Raw genomic sequence first — 23,261 nt, 5'->3', positions numbered from 1 at the left:
GGGAGGGGGACAGAGACGTGGGGAGCAGATGAGGAAGACAGTGCGAGTGACAGGAGTGGGGAAAGAGGCTCGAGGAGACCGGGAGACGTTGAGGAAGAAAAAGGAAGCTGGGAAAGAAGGAACTGGGACACACAGCGGGTCCCAGAGATGAAAGGAAACCAGATGCCTATGTGGACGCAGCCGTCCACATTTTTCCCCCGGGGCTTCAAGAACAAGAGGGAGGAAGCAGCGGGGAGACAGAGCTGGGGCGGGTGGCCCAGTCAGAGCGCTTCTCCCCGTCCTCCTGAGACAACCCTCACCCGCCTTCCCAGGATGCAACAGGAGGTGGAGCCCCTGTGCTCCTCCGCCATGGGCAACCCAGGCATGCACAGGGACGCAGGTAACTCTCTGTGCGTTTGTACGCAAGCGTGGGGGTGGAGGGCCTTCATCCGAGCATTGTGTCAGAGCCTGCCTTGCGGCGTGGCCGCGAGTGAGTTACTGGCCTTTCAAAGAGAGAGCTACCCCTAACATCTTGTGCCCACTAGGCAGTACCCTTTAAGACCGCAAACCGCCATTTCCCGTGAGCCTTTGCAGATCCCTGGCCAATGGTCTGGACCCGGAACTACATTTCCCATGAGTCTCTGGGGCCTTAACAAGTCTTCTGGAGGCCATGAGCCCTAGAGACTCCCTGCCCTGGTCCCTCACACACTTTTTGTCTCCACCACCAGACTTAGCATCTTCTCCTGAAGCTACTCCTTCTCCCTGCTTCCCCCCTACGACCAACCCAATCCAGACCCCAGGCATTGTTCCGCCGACTCCCGTTCCCTCCCACTGCCATCAGTCCCTAACCCTGTCTTCGTTCTCATTCTCTCTGTCCCATACCCACATACCCAGGTCAGGGCTTGTCCTCTTCCAATGGACCCTTTCTCCACCTAACTCCCTCGCCTCCAGTTTCTTCCCTCCCCCTGGCCTCCAGTTTCTTCCCTCCCGCCCATCCCCTACGTAGCTCCAGAGAAAACTTTCTGACACCCAACACTAACCCTTTTTCTCCCTTACTCGCAGCTCTTCCATGTTCCCCATCACTCCCAGGATACGGCACCAGCCCCTCAATCCAGTGTTTGAGGCCCTATGTAGCCTGCGCCAGCTGTCAGGCTCATCTTCCAGGGCTGCCTATTTCCGCTCTACTCTAGCACAGCTCATTCATTCATTCATTTTCTCATTGAACATTTCTAAAGTAATATCTTGGTGACAATTCATTTGGCTAGCAGGTAATACAGAATTGGACTTAAGGCAGTATAAAGAATTCTTGTTGTTCAGTTGCTAAGTTGTGCCTGGCTCTTTGCGACCCCATGAACTGTAGCTCACCAGCCTCCTCTATCCGTGGGATTTCCCAGGCAAGGATACTGAAGTGGGTTCCCATTTCCTTCTCCAGGGGATCTTCCCAGCCCAGGGATCAAGCCCACGTCTCCTGCTTGGCAGGCAGATTCTTTACCACTGAGCGATGTGGAAAGCCCAGTATAAAGAATAGGAAAGACATTATCTCACTGTAAAAGAAGCCTATAGATGGAGCAGGGTTTGTGTTTGGGTGGATCAGCAGCTCAGTGAATGTTATTGAGAAGCTGATTTCTGTTTCCCTGGTTTTTAGTCTGGGATATATTTCTTTTGCACACTAGCTTGCATACCTCATGGTCACCAAATGGCTGCCAAAGTTCCAGGCATCACTTCCAAAGGTTTTAATCTTAAGAATTCCAAATAATCTCTCCTCACATCTCATTGGCCGGCACTAAGCACCCACTCACTCTTGTCTCAATGCCTGGCAAAAAGAATGAAATTATTATAATTATTTTAGTCATTGGGTCTATGCATCAGGTGGGAGAAAGTTTTTAAAGAATTTATATCTAATCCTACTTCAGATTCCAATTAACCAGGATCTCTAGGAATGGGGCCCTAGCATCTATAGTTTTTAACTGCTTGCCAGGTAATTATGATGAGCAGTAGGGGTCGAAGGCATTGGTTTACACTGGATGAGATATTTCTGAGGATCCTGGGGATTGGTGAGCCTCACCTGGTTCCCTCCCCATCTCTCCCACGGGTGGGGAATGGACACTCCTCAAGTGAGGGATAAGGATGGAAATCATTGACAGGGTCTCCCTTCTGGGTGCTGGCTGTAAGCACCTACTCTGTGCCAGGTGCTAGGCTAGGCACAGTAAATGCTCTAGTGGCAGAATGGACAGTTTCTCTGTCCTCCAGTCTCTGTTAGTGCCTTTGAAAACCTCTTTTGTTTGGAGACCTCCCCACCCCACATCATCTCTAACCTAGACTGAGGCACCCACCTGATAAGTATACTTTATGTATCAATTCAGTTCAGTCACTCAGTCATGTCTGACTCTTTGTGACCCCATGGACTGCAGCATGCCAGGCTTCCCTGTCCATCAGCAACACCCAGAGCTTTCGCAAACTCATGTTCATCGAGTTGGTGATGACATTCAACCATCTCATCCTCTGTCATCCCCTTCTGCCCCCGCCTTCAATCTTTCCTAGCATCAGGGCCTTTCCAAGGAGTTAGTTCTTTGCATCAGGTGGCCAAAGTATTGGAGTATCAGCTTCAGCATCAGTCCTTCCAATGAATATTCAGGGGTGGTTTCCTTTATGATTGACTTGGTTTGATCTCTTTGCAGTCCAAGGGACTCTCAAGCGTTTTCTCCCTGCTGTGCTAGTTTGCTTCAGTCATGTCCGACTCTTTGCCACCCCATGGACTGCAGCACACCAGGCTTCCCCAACCTTCATGATAGCCTAGAGTTTGCTCAAATTCATGTTTAGTCAGTTGGTAATGCCATCCAACCATCCCATCCTCTATCATCACCTTCTCCTCCTGCCTTCAATCTTTCCCAGTATAAGGGTCTTTTCCAAAGAGTCAGTTATTTGCATCAAGTGGCTAAAGGAGCTTCAGCTTCAGCATCAGTCCTTCCAATGAATAATTCAGGACTAATTTCCTTTAGGACTGATTGGTTGGATCTCCTTGCAGTTCAATGGACTCTCAAGAATCTTCTCCAACACCAACAGAACTCCAACAGTTCAAAAGCATCAAAACTTTATGTATAGCTCCAGAAAAATTTGAGTGGCATTGAGTTGACCAGTTGGCCCATTTTGTAGATCAATATTTGTTCATTTCAGTTTTTCTATTTTCTTTGTGGTATTTTGGAGCCAGTAACATTTTTAGCTTGTCAGGTTGCAAATTTTGGCTTAGGCCATTAGAAAGCCTGTGGGTCCCAAGTGGTTTGCCTGTAGTAGTGAATGAAATGATCCAGCCTGTTCTCATGCAAGGAAGGCAGACATGACACATGTTATCTCACAAATAATTAATAACCTACAATTGCAATAAGTACTCCTTAGCTTTGGGCCTGAAGAGAATTCTGGGAATATTCTCTTTTGCTTAAAGACCTTAGTCCTCCACCCACACACCCTGTGATGCCTCTGCATAAAATATCCCTTTCTTTGCAATTTCTTTCTTTCTTCTTCTTCTTTTTTTTTTTTTTTAATGAGGAGGGTCTCTGCCATTTCTTTATTTGGCAAACTCCTCTTGTATCCCTTAAGTCTCATGGTAGACATCACCTCCTCCAAGGAGCCTTCCTTGATTGTGCCCAGACTGTCCACCTTTGACACCTCCACTGTAGCAAGTACTGCACTTTACAGTGACTGCTTTCCCCACCAGACCAAAAGCTCTTGGAGGGCAGGGTGGAGGTTTCATTAATCTCTTTGTCTGCATCATCCTTCAGAGCACACAGGAGGCCTTGGAGGTGTCTGTTGATGTTTGAATGTATTATGTTTACTCAATTATTCAATAAGTACTCATTTATAAATGTATACCTTTATTAAGTTATGCATATACATTGAAACAAATATATTAAAATCATGGTTGTAATTTAGGAATCTTTATTTCTAATGCCACATTTCATAAGAAACAGTTTTATTCACATTTTAAACATATCACTTTGATGTTGCTAGAGTCATTTTCCAAGTCATTTCACACACTTTTCCAGGGCATATAATTTTATTTCTATCCGTGATAGGAATTTAAAAGATTTTTCTCTACTATGGAAAAATTCAAACATTCACAAAAATAGAGAAAATGTTTAGTAAATCCACACATTCCAATACCTAACTTCAATAACTATCAATATTTTGCTAATCTTGTTGCACCTAGGCACCCACACACACACTTTTTTGGGGGACATTCAATAGGACAAATTTGTTTTAAAACAAGTTTTAGAAAACAGACCTACCATGCCATTAATTACAACCAGCAAAAATTCATAAATTTTTCTTGAATATCATCTAATCTAGTATATATTTGAATTTCCCTAATTATTAAAGGTCAGATCAGGAAGCAACAGTTAGAACTGGATATGGAACAACAGACTGGTTCCAAATAGGAAAAGGAGTACGTCAAGGCTGTATATTGTCACCCTGCTTATTTAACTTATATGCAGAGTACATCATGAGAAACACTGGGCTGGAAGAAGCACAAGCTGGAATCAAGATTTCTGGGAGAAATATCAATAACCTCAGATATGCAGATGACACCACCCTTATGGCAGAAAGTGAAGAGAAACTAAAAAGCCTCTTGATGAAGGTGAAAGAGGAGAGTGAAAACGTTGGCTTAAAACTCAACATTCAGAAAGTGAAGATCATGGCATCTGGTCCCATCACTTTATGGGAAATAGATGGGGAAACAGCGGAAACAGTGTCAGATTTTATTTTTGGGGGCTCCAAAATCACTGCAGATGGTGACTGCAGCCATGAAATTAAAAGACGCTTACTCCTTGGAAGAAAAGTTATGACCAACTTTGATAGCATATTGAAAAGCAGAGATATTACTTTGCCAACAAAGGTGCATCTAGTCAAGGCTATGGTTTTTCCAGTGGTCATGTATGGATATGAGAGTTGGACTGTGAAGAAAGCTGAGCACCAAAGAATTGATGCTTTTGAACTGTGGTGTTAGAGAAGACTCTTGAGAGTCCCTTGGACTGCAAGGAGATCTAACCAGTCCATTCTGAAGGAGATCAGCCCTGGGATTTCTTTGGAAGGAATGATGCTAAAGCTGAAACTCCAGTACTTTGGCCACCTCATGCGAAGAGTTGACTCATTGGAAAAAACTCTGATGCTGGGAGGGATTGGGGGCAAGAGGAGAAGGGGACGACAGAGGATGAGATGGCTGGATGGCATCACTGACTCGATGGACGTGAGTTTGAGTGAACTCTGGGAGTTGGTGATGGACAGGGAGGCCTGGCATGCTTCGATTCATGGGGTCGCAACGACTGAGTGACTGAACTGAATTATTAAAAACTCTCATTTTTTACAGTTGGTTTGTTTTAATTAAGATCCAAACAAAGACAATATATTGCATTTGATGATTATATCCCTTCAGTCTTTATCCAATAAAGGTGCCTGGTTTGCTAGATGCCAAGAGCAGAAGACAAGCCCCTGACCTCATGTTGTTCACATTATAATTAGAGACTCATAGAAATAAATGTAAAAATGCAGCTGTGATGACAGCCAATACATGGTGTTATGCATTCAAGACAGGAACTCTTCACATGCTCAAGGAGATGTGATGAGCTAAGTGAGGGGGAAGAGAGCACCACGTGGATTTACAGCATGTGTTAAGGTCCTGTGGCAGGAGTGGGGCATGGAGAGTTCAAGTCCCAGAAAGGTGATGTTTCTGGAATGCAGCAAGTGAGGAGGTCGATGGTGTCTGATCAGGCTTGAGACATCAGCAGGGTCTGGTCCTATGTGGTCTTGGTCTTAATTTATCCCAAAGACAATGAGAAGTCCTGGGAGGGTTTTGAGGAAAGTGGAGGTGGTGATGTGGTCAGATCTACATTTCAAAATGGTATTCTGAAGCTTCCCTAGTGGCTCAATGGTAAAGAATCCATCTGCCAATGCAGGAGTCATGGGTTCGCTCCCCATGGGAGATCCCATGGGAAGATCCCACATGCCCTGGGACAACTAAGCCTGTGGGCCACAACTACTGAGGTTGTGTGCTGCAACTATTGAAGCCTGCATGCTAGAGCCCATGATCCACAACAAGAAAAGCCACTGCAGTGAGAAGCCTGCGCACCACAACTAGGAAGTAGCCCATGCCCTCTGCAACTAGAGAAAAACCCATGTAGCAATGAAGAGCCAGCACAGCTCAAAATAAATAATTATAAAACAAACCAAGAAACAGTAGCAAAAAATGCTATTCTGATGGGATGAATGAAGGAGAGAGACAGAGAGGTTGAGAAGTTAGGAAGCTGTTGTGTAGACAATAGTGGGATGAGAAGCAGCAGACTGGGGGATTGAGAACATGTTCTGGATCCAGATGGCTCAATTTTTATCATGATTCTATCGCTTGGGCTGTGTGACCTTGGGAAAGTCACTTAACTTCTCTGTGCTTCTCTGTGTGGTGGGAAAGTGCCTAGATGAAACAAGATTGGCAAAATATTGATATTGATTGAAGCTAGGTATTGCAACATTTGGGTTCATTATACATCCTGATGTGAAGAACTGACTCATTTGAAAAGACCCTGATCCTGGGAATGATTGAAGGCAGGAGAAGGGGACGACAGGATGAGATGCTTAGATGGCATCTTTACTGACTCTATGGACATGAGTTTGAGCAAGCTCTGGGAGTTGATGATGGACAGGGAAGCCTGGCGTGCTGCACTCCATGGGGTCGCAAAGAGTTGGACACGACTGAGCGACTGAACTGAACTGAACTGATACATCATCTCTAGTTTAGTGTTAAACTACACTACCTCAGAAGTTGTTGTGAAGATTCAATGGAAAGAACTTTAAAAGGTGTTTGGCTTTGCAAAAGGGACTGTAAACATGTAGTTATTGTTACGTGCACGGACTTGAGGAGATTACTACATTGGAAGGATGGAAGGGAGGCCAGGATAGCCAGACAGAAATGCAGAGAGCTCAGCAGAGGGACCATACGTGATGCAGGGCAGGTGGTTCTCAAAGGGGATCTGTTTAAAATGCAGATTCTCATCCCGTAGGTCTGGAGGGGACCCTGAGAGGCTCCCCCAGACCACACATTGAGGAATGAGTCCCCATAGCAGGGGAGGACTTTATCCTGAAGGCAAGAGAAAGCCTCTGGAAATTTGTGAGCCTCTGAGAGGAAAAGATCACCCCAGTTGCCCTGCTAAAACAGATGGGAGGTGGGAAGACCAGGACCAGAGAGGGGGGCTTACTGTGGTACAAGCTGAGCCGTCTTGACAGCCTGACACTAAAGACCGCCAGGAGTAGAGCTGGGACCTAGCTGTGTGCTGGAGACAGCCTGTCCCAGCTCACGAGATCTGAGTGGGGAAGTTTGCAAGCTGGTTGTTAAAACCACGAGTGAATGAGTGAAAGTAGCTCAGCGATATCTGACTCTTCGTGATCCCAGGGACTTTATAGTCCATGAAATTCTCTAGGCCAGAATACTGGAGTAGGTAGCCTTTCCCTTCTCCAGGGGATCTTCCCAACCCAGGGATCGAACCCATGTCTCCCGCATTGCAGGAAGATTCTTTACCAGTTGAGCCACAAGGGAAGCCCTGTTAAAACCATGGGTGCCATAACATTAGTCAGGGTGGGAGTACCCACACCATGAAAACTGGTGCCCGCTGAGAGAGAGAGAGAAAACACTTACCAGTACACCACACAGTCTACTGAATTGGAATAGAGGAGATGGTAACACATCAATGACTGAGTAAAATGTTGCTAGAGAAGACTTGGGGCTTCCCAGGTGGCACTAGTGGTAAAGAACCTGGCTGCCAATGCAGGAGACGCGAGACGTGGGTTTGATCCCTTGGTTGCGAAGATCCCCTGGCGGAAAGCCTGTCAACCCACTCCAGTATTCTTGCCTGGAGAATTCCGTGGGCAGAGGAGCCTGGCGGGCTATAGTCCATAGGGTCGCAAAGAGGAAGAGGAAATGGATTATGTGGGGCAACCAGCAGTTGGCCATAAGAGAGACCAATTAGCTGACAAAGGGGTTGTGGAGAAGAGCTCAGATTTGAGAGCTGTTATCAAGCTCCAATCAGGAGGGCAGTTCTGAGGGTGTTGGAGAAACCACAGACCGGATTCAAATACTGCTGCGGTGAAGGAGCCAGGCTGGGATGACTGGAACAGGAAGCAGAAAGGGGCAGGTCCCTTCCTTTTCCTCCTGCCTTGCAGTCTCCCTCTTGCGCCCCCTTTAGGCAGAGTCTAAGGGGACCCCAAAAGTCAGAAGGGAAATGGGGTTAGTAGCGAGTCCCAGCTCTGGGGTATCCCATAGCTGGGTGGGGCAGGTGGAATCGGGCTGAGACACAACAGCCAAATAACTGGCAGAGGAGCTATCCTGGGAGTGGCATGGCCAGTCACTCGGTGATGCCATTTAAGCAGAATAAGGTGTGAGGAGTGCTCAGGGCAACCGACGTACTTGGGTTTTCCATCCCCAGGAGCGCTCCTTGTGGACCCAGAGACCCCAGAGGAGATGCAGGCACGGAGCCTGGGCAGATCTGTCAAATCCTCGTGAGTGGTCCTTGGCCCCGTGATTTCTGACCTCAGCTTCTCTAAGCGCGAGGGCATCGACCTCTGACCTTGGGAGGTCCCTGTCTGCTGGCTGTTTTCCCAGGAAACAGTATCTGCGTCAGGTTATTGCAGAATATGAGGCGCTGGACCGAGAGCTCCCGTGCATCCGGAAGTTTCCCATGCCGCCTGCCGCTCAGCCGCTTTGTCTGTGCATGGAGACCTCAGTGAGTGGCCCTCCCCAAGCCCGTTACCCCAGATCCCTGCTGGGGCGGTGGACAGGACTTGAATCCAAGCTCTGCAGCTTAGCAGCTGAGGGCCTGGCACCAGGATAAGTGGCTGAAAATAAATTGTGAATTTGTCAAAGGGGCCATCGTTGAGAGAGGCGGAGAGAAGGGAGACAGAGGACAGGGGGAATCCTGCTAACCTGTCTACTAGGAAAATCTGTAAAATGGACAGATAGTGCAGAAATTCATTTTAAAAAAGCTTAGGTGTTTGACAGATTCAGCGAAGTGGTTACGCCATGTATGGTTTCTGTGGCCATTCCTGCTTCAGCAGAGGTAGCTATTAAGGTGTCACCCTTTAATTTGAGAATTAAATGAGGCTTGCCAGGCACAAGCCTTCGAGTGTTCCCTCAGCTGATCTGTGTCACTTTACCCTGACGTAGGGATCACCGTTCTTGTTGACAAGGCCAATCCACACTCCATTGCTTCTCTTCTTTGTGTCTTTGAACATGAAACAACCCCATCCCCACCTCTGCCACTCAACATATACACCCAAGGCTTGCTTTCCTGGAGGTGACCAATTTCTTGATTTCATTGTAGCTTCTTGGCAATTTTATATATGACATATGGTATCACCCTCCACACGGTAATCTGAGACTGAAACGTTAGTGATCAATGTGTTTTCTGAATGTTAAATAGATTGACAAGATGTCAAACCCTCCCCTACGATCCCTATTTATTGACAAAGTAACAGTCCTTAAAATGCTAATGTGACTATAAAAGGAAAAATGTACAGCTTAAATCCTTGCGGAAATCTTCAAGGGCTGCCAAAACCTCACCATCCAACGCAGGTTGCTGGAAAAGTTTTCAATAGATAGGCAAAGTTGGCCAACTGGTGAATCATTTAGCCGACTGTTCATTGACTTTTGGCAAATCGGCTTGGTGAGGATTGATTTTGTTTTTCTGAGAATGACCTAGAATGGCAGCAGATGCTTTTCTACCTGAAAAATTCCTTTCCTCCTCGCTCTGGCAGGTTCTGCAGGTGGGGTCTAGGGTGGGGACTTTTGCACCTGAACTTAACTCGGGTGTCCCCGACATCCCCAGCCTGAAGAGGACCTTACCCACGTGGAGGTGCTGGAGGCCCTGGAAGCCGAGTTCCCTGGGGCCATGGAGAGTGGGCGCGTGAGCAGCATCCGCTTTGAGAACATGAACGTCATCTGTGGGACTGCTGGACGCCGGGACCGGTGAGTCCTTGGCGCGGGTGAAGGGCCTGGAGTGATAGGCCCGCCGTGAACACGATGAGGGGGCGGAGCCAGGAGTGAGGGCGGAGAGAGGCGGGGCGGGGACTTTGGGTGGGCGTGGCCGGGAGCTAACGGAAGGTGTGGGCCAATAGGAAGCGCAGTGAGGGGCGGGGTGGGGAAGGGACAGTTAGTGAGAGGGCGGGGCCGGGAGTGAGGGCTGAGAGAGGCGGGGCGGGGCGGAGACCTTGGGTGGGCGTGGCCAGGAGGTGCGGGCCAACAGGAAGCGCATCAAGGGGCGGGGCAGGGAGGGGACCGATAGTGAGGGGGCGGGGCCTGGAGCGCCCAGAGAAGGTTGTGGTAGCCAGAAGGACCCCTACCTGGCTGAAAGGCGGCGCTAGCGGTAAAGAACCCGCCTGCAAATGCAGAAGTAAGAGACACGGGTTCCATCCCTGGGTGGGGAAGGTCCTTTGAAGGAGGGCATGGCAACGCACTCCAGTATTCTTGCTTGGAGAATCTCATGGACAGAGGAGCCTGGCGGGCTAGAGGAACCTGATGGGCTACGGTCCATAAGGGAGCAGAGTCGGTCACGACTGAAACGACTTTGTATGCACCCACACGGGAGCCTAGAAGGGGCGAAGCCGAGAGTGGGTGCGGTGGGGGAGCAGGGCCAGGTGAGATCGGAAAAGAAGGCGGGATCTGGAGAGAGGAGCCAGACTTTCAGTGACCCAGGTGGTGACGGGGATGCGCAAGACCGAGGAGTGGGGTCGGAACACGAGACAGCAGCTATGAGCCTGAGCACCTTGCAGGGCGGGGTCAGAGTGATCCCGTGGGTCTAGACTGTCTGGTGGCGGGTGGGACCAGGCCTGAGAGCAGCACTGAAGGGGCGAGGCAGCCAGTGCAGTGGCGGTTTAGAAATATGGAGCCTCGACAGAACCAGGCTCAGGGAAGACAGAGCCTAGACTGACCCTCCTGAGGGTCGAAGAACAGATTGGCCCCGACGAGAGTGCAGGCCTGGCGCGTTTAGGGACGCAGCGACAGGTTGAGGGACGAGTCGGTAAACGAACTCAGGGATCAGGCAAGGACTCTCCAGCAACCAGGAGCGGGGCTGGGGCCGCTAGCGATTCCCCCTCCGTCTCCGCCCCGCTCCTCTCCCTCTGGCCTTTTCCCCTCGCAGGTGGCTCATCATGGTCACGGACTTCCAGACTCGCTCGCGCCTGCTGCGCTCGGGGCTTCGACTCCGTGGGAACCTGCATCCTCTCGTGCGCCACGACGAACTGCTCCTGAGCGATTACCGCCTGCACCTGCGCCGTTCCCTGGTCCGACGGCGCATGCTCGAGGCTCTGGGGGCGGAGCCGACCGAGGAAGACTGACATTTGGGGGGCGGGCCCCGGCTGCGCTTGCGCACCGCCCCTCTGGCTCGGGCTACCCACCGGGAACCTCAGAGGAAAAGGGGAGTTGCCTCCCCAGGAAGGAGGCGGGGTCGGCTCGAGGGGGTGGATACTGTGAGTTTAATTATAAAGAATGACCTGGTACAAAAGCCATTTCTCTCTGCAAAATCTTGGTGGGGAGTCAGGGGGAGGGTGGTGATGGGGGGTAGGGACGAACCCCCATGATATAATTCCGCCTCCCTTGTCTTCCCCTAGTCCCTGCGAATGGACGCCTGGGTCGCAATCCCTTGAGGGGTGAATTCCGAGGCTCGTGAGAGGGAAGACCCGGGCGCCGTGGATTTGAACGCGTGCGATCCCTGTCCCAGCGAGAACCAGACGTCCTCATCAGCCCCCCTCCTTTTCCTCCTCCTACCCCCCCTTGGAAGACAATTCTCGGGCTTTATTTCAGGTTTTTTTTTTTTTTTCTGGATTTTTTTTTGTGTGTTCTAGGTTTTTTTTTGTTTTTGTTTTGTATTTTGTTATTGTTCCTCTTTTTGCTTTGTCGCTTCTCTCCACCCCGCGCTGCCCCCCATCCAGTACCTTCCCCCTCCCCAGCCCAACCTCTCCTACCCCCCTCCCCACCCCCCACACCCTCCCCAACCCCGCGGCACCCATCCAGAATGAACAAGCCCTTGATAGACGAGCGCCGCGCAGGCCCCCTGCGGACGGGGGGCATCCGACAAGGGGGAGGGGGCGGGTAGGGGCCCAGCGCGACCTCCGCCCCCCTCCTCGCCACCCCTCCCCCTCCCACGACCCTCCCACAAGGTTCCCCGCAGATCCCTGACGTGGTAAGGGGGGAGGGTTGCAAGCACCCTCCCCCCAAGGACGGAGCGCCCCCCCCTCGGGGGTAGGGGGCAGCAGAGGGGGAATGGGCTTGGGGGAAGGAGGGGGAGCTCCCTTCTTTGGCAGCTGAACATGGTGGGGATCAGGGGCGATGCCCTCCCCTTTTTGCCCACAGTAGGGGAGGGGGCTTTCCAGGGGAAGGGGGTGGCTTAGAATTTCCAAGCCCTAGGAATAGAGGGACAGGGAAGCGTGCAGGGAGGAACAGCCATGCTGGAGGGAGGAGTTTCTGGGAGAGACGGAAAGTTCAGGAGATGGGGGGAGGTGGTGTCGTCGTGCAAAATGGATGGACCGGAAGTCGGAGGAGGGAGGAGCTGAGAGGGCAAAGACTGGGGCAGGGAGAGGAGGAAGCGAGGAAGCAAAGTGGGCAAGAACTGAGAGTGCACAGGATCTTCTCTTGCCAGAAAAAGTGTACAGAGCGAAGAGAATAGGCAGAGTGCAAATGATCATAAGAGCTGATCTTTGGGGGCAGGGAAAAAAAACTGCCAGGAAAAGAAACAATAATACAGTCCCAAGAGCGTGTGGAATGAGATGAGTGTGCAAAAGGAAAGAGGCTGCAGAGTTCTCCAAGAGAGATGGAAAAAGTTACCCAAGAACAACCAGAAATTCAAGCATGAGCGTGCAAGGCAGGGCTGCGGGGTGCAAGAGCCTAGTTAAGGACGAAAAGACGGCTTCAAGAGAGCAGGGAAAGTGCTGGGGAGGATGCGTGTGCAAGAGCGGGCGTGCAAGAAGCTTCATCAAAGAGTTGACAGTGGAGATGGACAAGGATCTGGGAAAACGACGGGGCGAGGGAGTGGGGAAGCCTGGCAGAGGAGAAGATACGGTTCCTGGGAGGCGAGGGTACAAGCAACAGTGGGGGAGGGGGGAGGGGCAAGGAGGTGGCGTGGGAGTGTCACTGTGAGACGGAGGGATGGGTAGAGTGAGAATGTGGGGGTGCAGGATTGAGAGGGTGCTTCAGGAGAACGGAGGCGCGAGTCTAGGGGGAGGCGCACGGTCTGAGAGAGGGCGAGGGAAAGGGTGTCCCAAGTGTGTCTGCAGCAAGGGCCCAGAGATTCTTCAGGAGAAAGGGGTGGGGGAGGGGAGGGCGCCCGTGGGAAGAGTCTGAGACCAAGGGGCTGTGGAGCGTGGGGAGACAGACGCCGTGGTGTGCCAGGGAAGCGGAGCGTGAGCCGGAAGCAAAGGCAGGCGGAGGAAGCCAAGGCGGAGCGCGCAAGACAGCCAGAGGGCGCATTTGTGCAAAATTGTAGCCCAGGAAGGGGAGAGAGGTGAGCAGGCGTGCAAAGGAGCGTGCAAGAGCCTGGGGGGGCGGGGGCTGCTGTGTGTGCTGGGGAGAAGGGAGGGTGGGGAGAGCCAGGGGCCTGGAGATGGAGGGAAGGGTGGTTAGAGGGGCGGCAGATGGTGGAATCTGAGGGCGTCCCCTTCCTCTGCGGCCTGGGGTACGACCCCCAACCGGTCAGGCTCAGGGCTGACCCTCTATGGCTCTGTCTGTCCCCCGCTCCCCAAAATCGACCCTTCCCTCCTTCTCCATTCCCCCGTCTGTGATTTCCTCCAGCGCCCCTCCGCTCCCCCCACCCCTTCACACACACACACAGTCTTGTGTCAGCTGCCCCCTCCTGTGAGGTGCAAATGTCTGGCCGGGATCAGGCCACCTGGTGACCTCCGGCCTTGGGAGACAAGGGTCAGGGCGAAGTTCTAGCAGAGTCCCTGGCCCGGGGAGAGAAGGACGGTTAGGTTGGGGGGGGGGGGCGGACAGAGGTCAAGAGGCCAGTAGGCTCAAGGGTTCTGTGGACGGGCTGGTCCGTCCAGGCCAGCCATCACCTCTCCAGGAAAAACTTGAGAGCCCGGTCGATGTTCATGCGGTGTCCCACCCTGGTCACCCCCAAATCGACGTAGTCCTCCTTGGTCAAGGCGGGAAGGTGGGAGCCATCGATCTCGTGGTCCAGGAACCGGGCCCGGTGTTCGGCCAAGCCCAGCCACTCTAGCCAGTCAGCCACATCGAACTTGGTCCAGAAGCCCAGAGGTTTAGCGCCGAACGGCTTGTCCGGGGGCAGGGAAAGCAGGCGGGTCGGTGAGAGGGAGCGGGAGGCCCCTGACAAGGCCCCGCCGAGACCCCCGGATATCCCGGGGTGCGGCGGTACAAAGACGGGGGCAAAGGGGTCGGCCGAGCCTCCTGCTCCTCCGGTGGGGGAGCCTCGGATGTCAAAGAGGCCCGGGTAGAGGGGTCCGGAAGGCAGGATGGGTAGGGACGAGGGCCGGGGCGCAGGGCTGACCTTGTGCTCCGAGGCGGGCAGCAATGAGGGGCTGGGGGCCCGGCGGAGCAAAGGTGGGCGCATCTCGAACTCCACGCCCTGGAGGTGGCGGGCGGACGTGGAGGAGGAGGAAGCCGATGGGGAGGTGGCCCCCGGGGCTGCAGCGGCTGAAGGGGACACCGCGGTTCCCGTGGGGAGTGGCGGCAGAGGTGGTTTGGACCAGTTCTGAAACAGGCTGCTCACGGGTTTGGAGAGGAGCGAGGACTGGGAGTCTTCGGAGAGTCTGGAATGTGATACGGGGGCGGGGGTGGAAGAGAAGGGTGGGGGGTGGGGGGCAAGGGCGGGGCAAGAAAGAGGCAGAGGTCAAGATATAGGGAGAGAGGAAGAGAGACAGGGCGGTGGGTAGAGAAATGGGAAGAGATGGAAGGGGCGAGCGAGGGGGTAAGATGGATGTCAGGACAGAAAATGAAGGGAGAGAAAAGTAAGAGGACAGGGAGGGCGACAGTCGAGAGAGATGAAAGAAAAAGAGACATTAAATGATAATAATAATAATCGCCACCACTTACTGATGCTCACGTGTGCCAGGCATTGTTCTAAGTGCTTTTACAGATCACATCTCAATGGAATCCCCGTGACAGCCCTGATGCAGGTTACTATTATTATCAGCAGCACAGAGAGGTTAAGTAACCTGCCTAAGGACACACAGCCAGGAAGTGGCAGAGCCCAGTTATATGGCACCAAAGTCTGAGCTCTTAACCACTACCCTATACTGCCTTTCGGGGTATGGCCAAGTCACAGCAGAGTGGAAGACAGGGAGACGGTGAGAGAGGAACAAAAAAAAGAAGGGGAGCATTCAGGGGAGAGAGATGGAAGGGGACAGGGGACAGAGAGAGAGAGAGAGATGAGAGGGCGATGAAAGAGAGAAGAAACGAGGGGAGAAAAGGGTTCCCCTCATCCCTTTAGCTCCCTCCACAACAGTCCCTGCCTCAGGGCCTTTGAATGGTTCCCTCAGCTTAGTGCTCTCGTCCCTTGAGGAGCCACACAGTTCGCTCCCTTCCCTCCTCCACTCTCTGTTTAGCTTGCCTTTTATTTGAGACACCTCTCCCAAACCATCCCATTGTATTTTTTCCCTAGGATGACAGCAATGACTTTGTTTCCTGTCTGACCTCCACCTCTGCTTATCAGGCTGTGAGCTCTATAAGGGATATGCATTGCTTGTTTTGTCCACTGCGGGATTCCCTCCCTCTCCCCCTGAAGGGTGGAGAAGGAAATGGCAACCCACTCCGGTGTTCTCGCCTGGAGAATCCCAGGGACGGGGGAGCCTGGTGGGCTGCCATCTATGGGGTTGCACAGAGTCGGACACGACTGAAGTGACTTAGCAGCAGCAGCAGCCCCCTGAAGGGCGCCCGGTAACAGAACAGATGGCAAGTCAATCATTGGTGGACAGGTCAACTAAACTAAGCATCCTTTCCTCTGTCATCAGTGAGATGCCTCAAGATCTCAAAGACCTTAAAAACCACCTTAGAATATCACTGTAAGGATATCAAACCCTCGAGCAGAATTAAAGTAAGCTCTGAAGAAGGACAAGAGGGTTAAAAAACCTCCTGACACTGTGTGTCTGAGTCAGGAATGTGACTATACTTTCCCTTAGATTAGAAGGGCTTGAACTTTGAGCTGATTCCAACTAGCTAGCTGCTTTGGAAAACTTCCTCCATCTATACTTGATGGCCTTTTAAGAGACCCCCTCCCCTCTTCCATCTCATGGTACAGTTGGCCTCAAAAACCCTTTTAGGTGAGTTCTATGCCTGCCTCCTTCTACAGAGAAGTAGATTCCTTTGCTGAAGGTCACCCAGTTAGCAAGTGCGGGGCTGGAAGCAGGCCCCCCCAAAAAAACCAAAAACCTAGCTCCAAAACCATGCTTGTAACCACCATGCCCTAAAGCCTCTTGTCTTGAAACAACACTAGGCTCAAAGGGACACGAAGATTTCAGGGGTTGTCAGAACTGACAACCCACCAAGGAAACGGACATCGGCAAGTTGTGCTCCAATCTCCTCTGTTCATCACTCTTTTTGTTCATCATGGAATGTGGTTTGTCATGGTGATGGGAGGAGATCACAGAAGCTACTGAGATAAAGGGAAATTTCGAGTGCCTGGGAAAGCATGCTTCTCTAAGGGCAAACTTCTCCAAGCCAACCTGGTTTCTGTTTTCTTTCTACAGCCTAAAGGGACAGGGTTGGTGTGGGAGGTGGACTTAGGTACCCACAGCATCAGCCCTCTGGCTTCCACTGCCAACCGCCAGCCCTGCACCCTGCTCACCTCTGCCGCTGCAGGGAGGAAGTCCGCTCGGGGACGTAGCTGGCTCCCCCGTGGTGGCTGTCCCCGCTTCCCCCGCTGCCTCCCCGGGCCCAGGGCAGAGCGCCACCAGCTGCCGAGGAGCCCCCAAACTGCTGAAGCTTGGAGCTGAGTTCACTGATGATGCTGGCTTTTACAGTGGCCAAGGCTGAGGCCTGAGGTTGGGCTAAGGGCCCCGGCAGGGGGGGCGGCGGCGGGCCCGGGCCCTCCTCCCAGGGCAGCAGCTTTCGAGGGAGGGAGGAGGCCGACGGCAAGGGCACTGGCGGACCTTCCGGCTCTACAGCCACGGGGCCGCCAGCCACACCTGCCGTCGAGGATCCCGTACAACCGCTCAGGGCCAGCAGCCCATCGGTTCCCGCCCCCGTCACCGAGACAGTGGGGCTGGTGGGAGTGATAGGGTCTCGGAGTCCCCCACCGGGGCCCGGCCGCAGGCCTCCGCCGGCCCCGAGCGCCCGGCCCCGGAGCTTAGAGGGAGTCATGAGCTGCGGGGGGTATGGGGGGCCAGGAGTGCCGCTGCCCCCAAAGGCCTGGCCATCCAAGTAGGCCACGTAGGTATCCAGGAGCTCTGGTCCACCGGCCACGCTGGCGCCACCACTGCCTCCAACGCCGCCAGTTCCACCCCCTGCGCCGCCCCCGCCTTCAGCGGACAGGCTGCTCAGCGTGGAGGCGCTGCTGATGGTCTCCAGGGGGTGGTCGCTGCTGCTCCGACTGTCCACCTCCTCAATACCAGAATCCGTGCCCGGGGGAGGGTCTGGGCCAGGCTGGGGGGCTGGGGGAGCCGGAGCGGCTGGGGCGGGAGGGCCTGGCGGAGGGGGGTCCCCAGGAGCCGCGGGGGCCCCCTGGGTCAGCGTTGCCACCTCGCTGTCATAGGAAGTCAGGCTGGATGCGGTCGAGTCCAGGGTGGGAGGGGCGGCGGCCACGGCCGGGGGCGGCACAGAGGGCAATGGGGTGGTCGGGGCGGGTGGGTCCGGCAGCGGGTGGGGAGGCCCCGGCGTGAGAGGCGACTCCGGCTTCTCGAAGCTGTTGGAAAACTCGAGGGGCGGGGGCAGCGGTTCCACAAAGAGGAATTCGCCGTCTTCCACGTCTACCGAGGGGGCGGGCGGCGGCAGGACCAGCAGGGGGAGCCCGTTCTCTTCACTGCCCCGCGGGGAGGTCGGCGAGGGCGGCACAGAGCGGCGCGGGCTGGGCGGCGGGACCCCCGGCCCGTCCTCCGAGGGGGGCCCCCTTCCACCCGCCCCGCCGGCCCGGGGCTGGCAGTTCTCCAGGAACCGCACGTGGAGGGGCAGCCGCTCGGGCTCCTCCGGGGGGGCGCCAGATCTCCAGGGCTTGCTTACCCCGGGGTGCGGGGCGGGGGGCTCGGGCCCCAGCTGCAGCAGGAGGGGCCCGACCCCGGGAGCTGTGGGAGGCAGGCGGTGCAGCAAGGAGCGTCGGGCCGCCGGTGGGCTGGCCGGAAGGGACTTCTCCTGGCTGCCCAGCCCTGCCCGGTACCCCAGCTCCCGGCGGGCCGGGTCCGGGGGCGAGGCTCCCCAGAGGCGCAGCACTGGCTCGTGGTGGGCGTGGGGCGAGTGGTGGTGCGGGGTGGGCGGCGGGGCCTCGTAGCGGGGCGATGGGGGCCTTGGAGGGGGCTGGGGGGGCCCACCGCCCTCCGAGGACTCCTTCAGCGCCCGCTCCCGGGCGGCCAGGGCCAGCCCGAGTGGGGAGGCCGGGTCCAGGGCCTTGCCGGTCAGCGGGTGGACCAGGGGTCGCGGCGGCAGGAAGCTGGTGAAGGCGCTGCTGCCCGCGTAGGCTCGGCCGCCGGCCGCGTAGCCCGCGTAGCCGCTGCCGGCGCCCGCCGACTCCAGCCGGAGGTAGGGCTCGGCCGAAAACATGCCTTCGTCGATGGACTTGGAGTGGCGCAGCCGGGGGCCCGGGGGCGCCCCTGGGCCCAGCGAGCTGTCGCCGCCGTCCTCGTCCCCCGCGTCGGTGGAGAGGAAGAGCGTGGACCGCCGGCGGGCTTCGTTCTGCCAGCCCCCTTCCCTCCGAGCCGCCCCCACCAGGGCCGCTCCGAACTGGCTGGTGAAATCCAGGGTGGCCGGGCCGCTGGGCGAGGCGGGGGTGGGCACAGGCGAGGGGGACGGCGGCACGGGCGACACGGCCGGGGCGGGGCTGGGCGCGGAAGAGCCGCCGCCGCCGACCCCGCCGCCCGCGGCCTCGGGCTGGCTCGGGGGCTCCGCCTCGGTGCTGCTCCCCTGGCTGCTGCGGCCGCTGCTACTGGTGGACGGCGCCTTGATGATGATGGTGGGGATGGGGATGGAGTTCTTTTCCGACGGGGCGGCCGCGGCCGGCGGCGGCGGCGGCGGCGGCTGCGGGGACGCCGGAGACGTGGGCGAGGGGGCAGGCGGGAGGCCGCCGCCCTTCTGGGGCTCGCCTTCGACGACTTTGGTCTGCTTGACCAGCGGGCCCTTGCGCCCGCGGCCGGAACGGGCGGGCACATACATGGCCGCGCTGGCCGCCCGCGGAGGCAGCTGGAAGTAGCGCAGCGCCGGAGCCTGGGAGGGGCCGCCCGCGCCGCCCCCGCTGCCGTGGTGCGACGGGGACAGAGCACCCGGGGTCGGGCTGGGCCCGCCGCCCCGCCAGCCTCGTAGGCTGGGCTGGGGGCCCAGAGCCAGGCGGGGTGGGGGGTCGTCGGGGGAGCCGCCAGTCTCCATCTCCGGGGCGTGAGGCGGGTGGGCATGGTGGTGGTGGGGCTGGGGGGGCGGGGCGTGGTGGTGGTGGTGGTGGGGCGGGTGGTGGTGGGGTGGGGGCAGGGGCCCGCTGTGATACAGGCTCTTCTCTCGGCTCCCTATCCGGGTGTCAGGGGGAGCAGGCCCATCGAAGGACGCCGGGGACGAGGCCGGGTGGGTGCCACCTGAGCTGGGGTTGAAGGGCCCACCCCGCGGAGAGGGAGTGAGGCGGCCGGAGGAGGATGGGGCTGGAGGCGTGCTGTAGGGGGGCTCTGGTGGGGACGTGGTGGGCGGCGGGGGGATGTCCTCCGAACCAGGCACAGACAGACTGCGGCTGAACTTCATGGCTGGGGGTGCTAGGTAGGGTCTATCGTCCTCTGCAGCCCCTGGGAAGACACAGAGGATCCAGGAGCAGGGCTGGGGTGGGAGGGGTGGTCTCCCCTAACCCTATGGAGCTACAGTATTACAACAGCAGCACCCATGATGATACTGATGGTGACACCCTGCTGCTGCTGCTGCTGCTGCTGCTAAGTCGCTGCAGTCGTGTCCGACTCTGTGTGACCCCATAGACGGCAGCCCACCAGGCTCCCCCGTCCCCGGGACTCTCCAGGCAAGAACACTGGAGTGGGTTCCCATTTCCTTCTCCAGTGCATGAAAATGAAGTGAAAGTGAAGTCGTTCAGTCGTGTCTGACTTTTAGCGACCCCATGGACCGCAGCCTACCAGACTCCTCTGTCCTTGGGATTTTCCAGGCAAGAGTACTGGAGTGGGGTGCCATGGGCTTCACCCAGTAGGTGTTAAAGAGGAACATTAGTCCAGAGCTTCCTTCCCCAGCTGTGGTAAATGCAAATCCTCTCGATACAGTAATTCAGGTTGTGCACTGCACAACAGCAAACAGCAGAGGGAGCAAGAGAGGTGGGGCGAAATTCAGATGTACTTCCTCCCCAGGCCAGGAGGGGGCGCCTTTTCTAAGTCGTCCAAAGGTATAATATAGGATAAGAGAAGGCAATGACACCCCACTCCAGTACTCTTGCCTGGAAAATCCCATGGACGGAGGAGCCTGGAAGGCTGCAGTCCATGGGGTCGCTGAGGGTCAGGCACGACTGAGCGACTTCACTTTCACTTTTCACTTTCATGCATTGGAGAAGGAAATGGCAACCCACTCCATGTTCTTGCCTGGAGAATCCCAGGGACGGGGGAGCCTGGTGGGTTGCCGTCTATGGGGTCGCACAGAGTTGGACACGACTGAAGTGACTCAGCAGCAGCAGCAGGGGTCTTTTTGAAGAAGGAAATGGCAACCCCAGTATTCTTGCCTGGAGAATCCCATGGGCAGAGGAGCCTGGCTAGCTGCAGTCCATGGGGTCGCAAGAGTTGGACATTACCTAGTGACTAAACCACCACCACCACCACCAGGCGTCTCTTGCGGTGAGCGAAACTGGCTTGAGCCAGGAAGAGATACCTTGTTTATATGCATAGTTCTAGATTTCTTGTATAGGCAGAAAAGCAATGTAATTAGTACATCAAATCTGTGATTTCACAGATGGAGCTCAGGATGAGGTTAATATTTTAAAAGAGGGAGCCAATTTATAGGTAAGCAATGTCAGGTGGATGTAAGGGTAGCTGTTACTAGGCAAATGAAATGGGTGGACTGTGGACACCGAAGTTGGGGAAAAGCTAGATTCAAGCAGCAAGCCAACTTGGAGAAAACCAGAGGAGTGAAATCTTTTGCCTACTGACCAACTGCCAGGGCTTAGTCCTTGACTCTCTCTTCACCTCTGACTTTTCTCTCTCCCTTGACTATCTCAACCAGTGTCACCACTTCATTCACTACTTCCCTGCTGAAGACTCCCACGCTTGTCTTGGACCCCATCTTTGCCCCTGAGCTCTGGGCTCATATATCCAAATGTTGCATCCTTTTGGATGTCTCATTTGCATCTCAAGCTCAGCAGACCCTAAACTGAGCTCCTGATCTCTCCTGTGATATTCCCAAGCTGCTCTCTCAGCACATGCCAGCTCAGTCCCCCACACCTGCCTCAGGACCTTTGCACTGACTGTACCTGCTCCATGGAATGCCTTATCTCCAGACATCTCCACGGCTCCCCGCTCATCTCCAAGTTTCAGCTCAAACCTGCCCCCCAGCATGCCTGAGCTCTCTCATTCTACTCTTTTTTCCCCCCATAGCACTCACCACAATTAACATACTATATCATTTTCTTATTTCTTATCCTTATAATCTGTTGTCTGTCTTCCCCTGCTAGAAGGTAATTTCCACGAGGGCAGGACCCTTTAGTCTGCTTTGTTTCCTGACAAATCCCCAGTAGTCTAGCCTGGCATATGGTAGTGCTCAATAAACATCTGTAGAATGAATAAATAAATAAATGGAGTCAGGTATGAGAGAATGAACCAGAGTCTGTGGTGGGAGCTTTGACTTACTGCATCCAAGCAGGGGCAGTGACGCCCCCATTTTCTAGATGCAGAGCCCCAGGCCCAGAGAAGTGAAGCCACCTGCCCCCGATCACACAGCTGGGATGGACAAGAACCAGGATTCAAATCCAGGTTTGCTCAGCAACAAAGCCTGAGCTCTTTGCCCAACTTCATTGTCACATATGGAAGGAGAAAAGAACATCCCCAGGCTCCCTTGTTTTCCCCATAAACCATCACCCTCCTAGCCTCCCCTTTCCCCTCCGGCATCCCTTACGCCCTCCCTGCAGGTGACATACCAATAGATTTTTGTCGGAGCATGAGCCCGGGTCCAGGAGGCAGGTAGGAAGGACGTTCGTAACTTGGCTGGGAGCGGTGGTGGGGATCAAAGCTCGACTTGGGGTTGGTGGTCAGAGGAGGGGAGAGAAAAGAGAGCAGGGGAAGATCAGGCAGGGCATGGAAATCCATGGATTCCCCCCCAGGGCCATCCTCCTTCCCTTCTCCAGCCTCTGCAGGAAGGGAGAGGGGCATGAAGGAAATGGAAGGGAATTCTGGGGAAGAGAAAGATTTCTGAATCCTGATGGCAGCAGTGGGGAAGAAGAAAGCGGGGGGGAGGCAGATTATCAACTGAGTCTGCTCTGCTTCCAACCGATCACTAATCTGGGCACTTTTTCTCCACTCATGTTGTCACTGCTCAGGTCCAAGTTATCACTTGCCAGGATGGCTGCAATAGCCTCTTCCTTGGCTCCTGGCTGCCACCCCTGTCCTGACCCGCCTTTCTAATCTACTCTTCACACAAGAGTCAGAGGCAGGCTTCCCTGGTGGTCCAGTGGTTAAGGATCTGTCTTATAATGCAAGGGACACGGGTCCGATCCCTGATCTGGGAAGACACCACATGCTGTGGAGCAACTGAGCCCAAGAGCTGGAATGACTGAGCCTGTGCACCACAACTGAAGCCAGGGCACCCTAGAGTTGGTACTGCGCTACAAGAGAAGCCACCGCAGTGAGAAGTCTGTGTACCGCAACTAGAGAAAAGCCCATGCAGCAACAAAGACCCAGCACAAATAAATAAAAATCAATCTTAAAAAAAAAAAAACATGAGGGATCTTTCTAAAAGAAACTCAGATCATGCTATTGCCCTGCTTAAAATCCTACTACAACATCTCACATCAGTTCAGAGGGGATCTGAATTTCCCGAGTCTGATCTTCAAATCCCCCTGCAGCAGGCACTGCCTGTGCTCACCAGGTTATCTTCTTGGCCAGGATGCTGTGCACACACCCAGCCACAGTGT

General features: G+C 54.9%; 2 protein-coding genes across 5 annotated transcripts in view; one reads left to right on the top strand and one right to left on the bottom strand.

The window, feature by feature from the left end:
- The first annotated feature begins 312 nt into the window (after positions 1-312).
- On the top strand, positions 313-11,349 carry C18H19orf81 (chromosome 18 C19orf81 homolog). The gene is made up of 5 exons (XM_005898434.2): positions 313-379; positions 8,445-8,517; positions 8,621-8,741; positions 9,843-9,982; positions 11,154-11,349. Exons 1-5 carry the CDS (start codon positions 313-315, stop codon positions 11,347-11,349), a joined length of 597 nt encoding a protein of 198 aa, XP_005898496.1.
- Positions 11,350-12,183: 834 nt separating this feature from the next.
- Positions 12,184-23,261, bottom strand: part of SHANK1 (SH3 and multiple ankyrin repeat domains 1) — a 50,780-nt gene continuing 39,702 nt past the window's right edge. For 2 of the 4 annotated variants that reach the window (XM_070387236.1, XM_070387237.1), the window contains 3 exons: positions 22,269-22,365; positions 16,812-19,935; positions 12,184-14,778 (listed from right to left, as the gene is read on the bottom strand). In XM_070387236.1, the coding sequence (XP_070243337.1) occupies positions 14,061-14,778; positions 16,812-19,935; positions 22,269-22,365 (3,939 nt within the window). In that variant the 3' untranslated portion in view covers positions 12,184-14,060. Of the gene's footprint in view, positions 14,779-14,821; positions 15,269-16,811; positions 19,936-22,268; positions 22,366-23,261 lie in introns of those variants that run through there. The other 2 variants (XR_011467601.1, XM_070387238.1) reach the window with 2 other exon arrangements.

The sequence above is a fragment of the Bos mutus genome, chromosome 18, assembly GCF_027580195.1.
Source record: "Bos mutus isolate GX-2022 chromosome 18, NWIPB_WYAK_1.1, whole genome shotgun sequence".
In the NCBI taxonomy this organism is placed as follows: domain Eukaryota; kingdom Metazoa; phylum Chordata; class Mammalia; order Artiodactyla; family Bovidae; genus Bos; species Bos mutus.
This window is presented reverse-complemented; position numbering and strand designations above follow the sequence as displayed.

Excerpts from the sequence above, each read along its gene's own strand:
- C18H19orf81 (XM_005898434.2), top strand. The coding sequence starts at position 313 with ATGCAACAGGAGGTGGAGCCCCTGTGCTCCTCCGCCATGGGCAACCCA. Across the intron at positions 380-8,444 it reads AGGCATGCACAGGGACGCAG|GAGCGCTCCTTGTGGACCCA; the intron begins GTAACTCTCTGT and ends TTCCATCCCCAG. Across the intron at positions 8,518-8,620 it reads GGCAGATCTGTCAAATCCTC|GAAACAGTATCTGCGTCAGG; the intron begins GTGAGTGGTCCT and ends CTGTTTTCCCAG.